Genomic DNA, 7,967 nt, shown 5'->3' on the forward strand with positions numbered 1-7,967 from the left:
ATGCTTGGTGGGCTGCGAGTAGAGCATCATTGCTGGGTTGAGACCGCGGCGACGGTCGGGCAGTGCTTTGGCGCTTGGTGCGCAAATTCTCACAAGGCGAAGTGCGAACAATGCTTTGTCGCTTTTTTTCTGTGTTTACGCGATGCAGCGGAACCTGTGTGCATGGTGACTGGCAGCAGTATCCTGATGTTTCTGCTTTCAGTCATCCTTCATTTGATTGCATCCCGCAGTGGCGTCAATTTGCCCGTGCACCTGCCCTTCAAAAACTGGACAATACTTTCTGCGGAAGGGAAGCGGGGCAGCAGAGCGTGATAACACGGGGGCGTTTCGTATCAAGTGAACAACACTGCATGTGATGATGACTGGTTAATCCAACTCTAACAACTTTACATGTCGAAAGAACTAATGGTGGCGTGTCGTTATTTGAGGCTCTAACCTTTTGCCACGCTAGTGAGACACGGAGAAGTGTGCGTCAGTCTATCGGTACACAATGCAGCACAGTGTCTTGCGGAAACAATTTGCGTCAGGCCTTCCACAACTCCAAAACATTTTGACGGCCGTGCGCCGAAGCTTTTTTTGGCCTTATAGCGATGTATTGAGTTCTAAAGTGTTGTGAATATGGTACAGATTTTGGAAGAAAATCCGTTTGACGGCCGGGCGAGTTTCAGTGCATGGCGTGCATATTCTAACGTTAATTTGTCCTGGGCAGAGTGGTTAGTCTGTTTGGTTTGTTGGGCTTTGGCGGTGCTTGGGCAGACGCGCCCACGATGGATGCCAGCACGTCCGTGTAGTGCTTTTAGTTCGTGATCGTGACAACACAGCACGGCTGCATCTCCGCTATGCTAGTGCTTAGATGGTCGTTGTTTTTAGGTATGCATAGCGTGCTGTGCGAGAACGTTAGAGCAGCGCCGTATGCGTGGCGCATGAGTGTTGAACGTTGCGCGAATGAGAGCGCGGGCAGCTTTTGATATTTTGTTCGCCGCGATATTATTCACACGTAGAGGTTGTTTGTCTACGTGTGTATCTGCTTGTGCCAATGTATTTTTGTTTGTTGCGGGGAGGTTTTCCGGGAGCAAATGCAAGCCACGTGTTTCCCGCAGTTTGGTCTGTGTTACGCTTGGGTAGGGAGAATGTGGAGCTGAGTAGTAAGGCGTTGTGGTGATGGCTTTTGGCGGCGTACTTGTGCGAGGTCTTCACTTACTTCTTGTTCTTCCATTAGATCGCACAGCAACTCCTCACTGATTCACAGCTTTCACACAAATTCTGCATACTTGTTCTTGCATTATTTCTCCAGCGGGAGTGTTCATAGCGTCGAAAACGCAGCGCGCCAATATGCAACAAAGAATAACCATGATCTTGGACAGCGTGCATGGTAGAAGTCTCAAGCTCAGTTTCTGCAGTCGCTTACCACAAGCCGTTATTAAGACAACAGTTCGATTGTATTTTTCACATCACCTGAATGGCTCTGAACAGTGCAGCTGCCGCATTTGGGATTCGATAAAAAAGTCAAGAAGTAGTCTGAATGACTCACAACCTAAGGCACATGGCGCGACGCACACAAATACAGGCATCTCCGTCTCTTTTCTTCCAGGATTCACTTAACTTTACAAATTTACATGGCGATTCTGCTCTCTGAAGGCAAGAATTTGCTCCTTCAAAAAAAGAATATCTCACTGTCAAGGAACTATACCTCGCTGAAGCTAACGTCAAACACTGCCCATGTCATTCATTCCACATGGCGTACTTTCTGTCGGTGAACGTTAGCGTGGGTAGCTAATGTCCAGATAAAACAAGACAAGCACACTATTTGCTTTCGCAACGGCCGTTCGAGCAGGCCACAAATGAATGATGGCGTAACTCGTACAGTCTATACAATAAGCATTTTTGCATCTTTTTTCCCTAATGTGGCAAGCGTAGGGCACAGGATGTTGGCCCGGCGCAACTCGCTGCTTCTATTTGTCAGGATCTCTCAAGAGACGAATTCCGCTTTGTCAAAAACCGACTCGTGACACGCCACAGGCCGACCGTTCCAAATATCGGTGCTGCTGGCTCGGAGACATGCTGCGCAGGCATGCAGCGCATCTGTGCAGCTCAGGTTGTCTAGATCTCATTCGGATCTCACTTTCTGACGCGTACAAAGAAGTCACGATTATCTGCCCACTTTTTGCTTAGTTCTCCAGACAGCGCTGTATTGATTAAGTAGAAGATTCACGATGGGATGTCGCATAAGTGCGAGACTTCGGCAGTGCTTTGAACTAATGATGAAAGCACATTTACAGTAAAAGCATCGACAGAAAACGACGTTTTGTGGTCTAACGGGCTCAGTCGTGTCTGGATATTTCAATTTAGAAAGTTCACATACTAGTGTACATCCAAAAGAGCCCATACATTTCCCCACCAAGTGTAGCAGAGTCATCTCTCCAGACGGTGCGTAGGCGTTAAATCCACTGGCCAATAATTCCAAGTTACACGCGAGTAACGCTCTACAGTAATTATAGTCACGATGCTCACAACAGAATAGGTGCTCGAAGACACGCACTTCCTGGTGCACAGCAAGCACTGTCATGGAGCGTGCTCTTGCAGCGCAGCAGTTCTAATTTGTAAAAGCCGATAGTAAGCCGCTCCTTAGTCAGCACGATTATGGGGTAGTGTAAACATTAAAATGATGAGGCCAGGGTCGCTCCTGAGAAAGTGGGCTTGATGACTTTACCTAGGACACTCTGACGGCTTTGCAGCACAAAGGCAAACTGCAACAAGTATGGTATAGTGAGTACAATAAGCCCTTGATCAGTACCCAATATGAACTGTGCTCAACGTATATTCTGACAAATCCGTACGGATATTAATATCGTGTTAATTTCACTTCCTTCATACATAGACAACTTTCAAGCTCCGGGACAACAACATTGTGTGAATGCTGCAAGAAGAAAGATGGTCTGTTTGCAGTTTTGGCATGTAACATGGGACCAGGGGTGGGTGCAGTTCACGGCCCAACTCAAGTGCCTCCAGAAACGTCAACAGACTTGACTTTTGTTTCGATATACCTAAAAAGGAGACGTACATGCTATTCATTGAAGAGATAACAGACAACCGAGATAACAAACAACCGAAGTGCGTATCATGCAGCTTACGTACTTCTGTGTACTCAGCGTAGTTTCGCAGCTGGGTGACTGCAGATGGCATAGAGCAAACCTAGTGCAACAGCATCAACTAAAGAGGTGAAGCAGATTGATATTATTTTCCCCCTAATTCTGAACAACTTCCATTGTCTTGAAGGTGCAGCCTCATACAGCATATAACAGCAAAAGAGTGAGGTAACGTCCCATTAGCAACACCTGCTTCACCACACACAAAGGTGCACATTTCAGTTCCTTTAGTGCATGGCACGCATGCTTTGTCCAGCTCACAAGCTGGATAGGCAAAACGCCTTCACAGCTCTGCCTTCATTGCATACAGAGAAAGGTTGGGGTAGCTTTTTTCATCTAAATAAACTATTTATTGAAGTGCTATGATTAGCACCGAGTCATGAAGCCCACGCGCCTTGTGTGATCAGTCTGCGCACCAAAACAACTTGTAGTGTTGCCATATCCTCTAATGGCATTGCTGCGGGATCTTAGTAACATAATACTGAGTACTTCATTTAGGCCAGTAATCAGACACAGCAGCTGGGTCTTTCTCAAGCTGTCAGTCTAGCCAGGTTCTTGTTAACAAATCGTTGCCCATATGAGCTTGACAATGCTACTAGCGGCGATGGACAGAGCGCACTTTCTGTTTATCGGGAATCTCGTGGCATTTCAGGGCAGAGTCGCTATCTACGCATTAATTACAAAAATGGCTAGAAACTCCGAACAGCTATGATACCCAGCTCCTCGGCTAAACGCTCCCCGTGTGACATGAGACAAAAATAACACGACTCAAATTTTATGCTCTCTACGAATTCTGAATAACATTCGGGCTCCCCATGAATTGGTTTCCATCGTAATTCAGCACTTTAGAAAAATCAGAGCCGTCACTGAGTACTCTAACGCGTGATGCACTAGCTTTATAGAATGACAGCAAGTTTTTAAATATGTTCATTTGCGTAAGGACAATAAAGCGTTGCGTTTTTGCTGCCAAGATGAAACAGCCCTGAAGATCATTGCTTTTCCATTCTAGCATCCAATTGACGTAGGGCCCTAGGGTTTAGGGGAATACGAATTTTGCCGAAAACTGGCTAGGCCTACGGATTATGAGCTTGCAGCATGTTGAACAGAAGCATGCAGCCTTGCATCCCAACTACTGAAAACTGGATCCGGAACCCAAAACCCTAAGCCTTAAACTGTAGTCGGTGAAGCCAAGCAACCCGTACCAAGACAGATGAGTCCAGTGCTAGATTTGCTTTGTGAATACTAAGCCTATATTCATTTTGTTTTATATGAAAATGAAATAAATATATGCTTAATATTCATAGTTCAGTGTTTGCTCAATGTCTACTGGTTGGTTTCATCAGCTGGCAAGGAGGCTTAGGCGGCTCTGCACCCATCGCATTCAACGTACTTTGCCACAGAAAAACAGTTGTAAAAATAAGAAATTAAAGTTTGTTGTTTTTTTTACAAAAAATATGTCTAGGAATTGCAAAGACATCGTAGATGACGGTTGCCAACGAGTCGATGGCTGCATCAAGTGATGAGCGATGCTGCTGTTCCTGTCTCCAACTTTCGGGCTTCCACTGAATATTTAAAATTACAAATCATTTAATTTTATTCAGCTTTTGGATCGAACAATTTATTTCAATTAGAGATACTCACGGGTGCACTTATCCTTCGAATCTACAGAATTGAGCGGGGAGCGGTGTCGCGCTATCGGCTGCCCTCCTGTCCTGCACTACCCCGATTCGAATCTTTGCACGAATTGCCTCTAAGATGTGCAATTAAATATTTAAAACATTTAAATTAAATACGACAAATAGGAAATATTCCGGCAGCCTTGTGTGGAGGGCTCGCAGCGCTGCAGCCGTGCAACGAAGAGCACTATGGCGCATCAGTAGCTGTGGTGCCTTTGTTGTATCTGCCGTATTCGCGAGCCAGAAATATTGAAAAGAGCAAATTTACTCAATTTTGCATTCACTTGCTTTCGAATTTTACAGATATGGCTGGAGGGGATGATGCGGCTTCGAAGACGTGACCAGTTGGTCACGCAGACATTCCAGCCTTGCACTGCGGCTACAGGCTCCTCCCGCGGTTTTGAATGCTTTCAGTTCGTTCATTAATGTTTTGAATATACATTATTCTTTTAAAATCGCACAACAGCTGCTTATTGCATCTCTGTTCCCTAGAAGGCTCTCTTCTGTTCAAAATTCTGGCTGCTTCACCCCCATAGCGTCTCACGGCCTTTTTAGGTGTTCCTCCGCAGCAGAAGTCCCCTCTAATGCTCAATTCCTTGAAATATAATTGCATTTAGAAAAGGTAGAAGAAAGCAGCAGTACAAATTTCGGCGATAATTAAGTATGTTGCTGAGTTTTCTTTGTTGCTGCGGCCTGGAGCTGCCTGTGGCTCGACGGCGGCAGCGGGGGGCAGTGCAAGTGCGCGCGTTGCGTGTTTTGGGTTATTTGTGCATTTATTTGATATTTTCCTTTCCCCAATGCCTTTTTAGTTGTGCTGCGGAAGCTACAAGCCCCCGAGGAGCAGAAAAAAGAGGAGCTCCGGTGCAGCACCCGCTAGAAGAACTAGAGCTGCCCCGGCGCCAGAGCCCCCTGCAAAAAGACTCAGGCTCCCGGGGGGAAATCTTTAGAGAAGAAGAGCTTTCCCCCTTAGAGACTCTTTCTGTGGAGGACCTGGGGGCCATTGGGCCCCTAGGAAGCCCCCTATTGGCTGTTTTTGCTGCTGACTGCCCGTGGTCTGAAGAGGCGCTACGGGAGAGCCGCAAGGCGCAGCAGCTGCTGCGGGACTGGGGCAGCCTGACGCGGGTTGTGGCAGTGCCGCTGAGCAAGAGTTCGGAGTTTCGGGAGTTGCTGGAAGCTAAGGGGGCCCCCCAGGTGGTCTCCCGGGAGCTCCCCAAGGAGGCCCCAGTGCTGCGGTTGTACCCTGGGGGCAGGGCCAGTAGCAGCGCGCCGTTCAGCACCTACGGAGGCCCCGACGTGACTGCTGCAGAAATTGCTTACTGGGTGTTGGCTGAGGAGGGCCGGGCAGCAGAGTTTTCTGCAGAAGATGAGGCGAGGCCCCGGGAGGCGGCTGGGGGGCTGCAGGCCACGCCTATTGGACCAGTGGTCCACGCGCGGGTCCACCGGGGAAGCGCGGGGGCGCTGTTACTGGCGCAGCTGGCGCAGCAGCGGCAGCAACTGCCGTCGAAGTCGACTTTGTTCAAAGTGCAGTTCGTGGAGGCGGCGGAGAAGGAAGAACTCCGGGTGTACAGACAGCTGCTACCCTTCGATTTGGGCGAAGAAACTTTTCTCAGTTCCCCAGAGCCCCTCTGGGAGCCGCGAGCAGTGCTGGCGCTGCTGCTGGAGGCTGAAAACAGAAAAGTGTTTTACGGCGAAGTGCCTACGGGCCCTTTGCTGGGCCGCCGCGCGCTGCTTTCTGTACAGGTGAGTCGTTTTGAAAACTTGCAAGACATTGCGGAGCTGCTGATGGAGTTTTACGAGAAATACAAATCCCAACTGGCCTTCCACATTGCCCGCACGAGCCTCAAAGAGGCCGCCAGGGCCGAGGCCCTCTTCAGTACCCCCTGGGGCGGGGCTGTCCTCAAAGACCCTAGGCCCAACCCCTGGGCCTACCAGCGGGCCTCTGGGGTCTTAAGAGAGGCCCCTCCCTTTTCGCAGTATTCCCTGGGCATGCCTCTTAGCTTTTACAGTCTCGAGGCCTTCCTTGATCAGTGGGCCAGGGGGACTCGAGAGCTGCACTTCAGGTCTCACCGGCTAAGCGCTACGAGCCCGGGGGGACTTGTGAAGGAGCTGAGTCACCAACAGTTCCTTCAGACTCTACATGCAGCACCAAGGGCTCCCCTCGCAGTTCTTTACTACGAGCCCCGCTGCCCTGGCTGCGAGCTCTTCCTCGACGCCTGGAAGCAAGTTGCTGCTGCCTTCAGCCAGCAGCCGCAGCTCCGCGGCCGCCTCCTGTTTGCCCAGCTCTTCGCAGAACTTAATGACATCATTGACTTCGATCTCAAGTCCAAGTTGCCCGCCGTTGTGCTATACCCTGAGGGGCCCCACCGGGTCGACCGCAGGCGCCTCTACATGGGACCGCCCGTAGTGGAAATGCTCGGAGACTTCCTCCTCGCGGCTGCTGCCCCCAAGGAAGATCTTTGAATCTTCAATTTGAACTTGAAGTCAAATCCAAAAAGCAGTGAGCGGAGAGGTTTAAATTCATACCTCATTAAATGTTGACAAAAAGCGAACTCACAGCGCCAAGAACCGCGGCGAAAGAGTTCGGAAAAGACCCAAAATCTGCAAATGAAGACGCTGGGCTCTTGGCTTTTCCAACGGAAACGCATGCATGCATTCTGAGCAACGATACAAACTGCTTAAGCAACTGAGTCAAAGTCTTATTCCTTTCGTAAAAGAATTGTTTTATTCAGAACGTTTGCTGCTCCTTTTCGAAAAGGAAAAAGACGCCGCTTCTGAACTTTAAATGCGCATTCAATGGAAAAACAACTCAGAAGCCGTATTTCAGCTTGTCAAGCAATCTTTTTTCCTTTGAGTTCTTGCCTGCAAACTGGGCTTCACCTTATAAACAAAAGCAGCAGCAGCAGCTGCAGCAGCAGCTTTCCTTTTGGAAAGAAAAGCGGGTCGCCTTTGCGGCGCTGCTGCTAGCTTTAGGTGCACCTCGCGTCGCAGCCAGCAGCCACTCTCAGCTGTTGAACTACTGAGATTGATTAAAGTTTGCAATTTGCATGCAAGTTTTGAGACAACGAAGCATATTTGTTATCAAAAACCACGAAGTACATTTTATTTCTTCTGCCTGGAAAGCCCCAAATTTTTTGACCTCAGCACA

General features: G+C 48.8%; 1 protein-coding gene across 2 annotated transcripts; it reads left to right on the forward strand.

Annotated features, from left to right (window-relative positions):
• Nucleotides 1-5,485: 5,485 nt before the first annotated feature.
• Nucleotides 5,486-7,282, forward strand: ENH_00004090 (the record flags this gene model as incomplete). 2 transcript variants are annotated; one of them, XM_013578380.1, is made up of 2 exons in its annotated part: nt 6,809-7,045; nt 7,067-7,282. In XM_013578380.1, 2 exons carry the CDS (start codon nt 6,809-6,811, stop codon nt 7,280-7,282), a joined length of 453 nt encoding a protein of 150 aa, XP_013433834.1. The 2 variants fall into 2 exon arrangements, with proteins under 2 accessions (XP_013433833.1, XP_013433834.1); XM_013578379.1 differs by having other exon boundaries at nt 5,486-7,282.
• Between the last annotated feature and the right edge of the window lie 685 nt (nt 7,283-7,967).

Source organism: Eimeria necatrix, genomic scaffold (assembly GCF_000499385.1).
Source record: "Eimeria necatrix Houghton genomic scaffold, Enh_scaff1111, whole genome shotgun sequence".
In the NCBI taxonomy this organism is placed as follows: domain Eukaryota; phylum Apicomplexa; class Conoidasida; order Eucoccidiorida; family Eimeriidae; genus Eimeria; species Eimeria necatrix.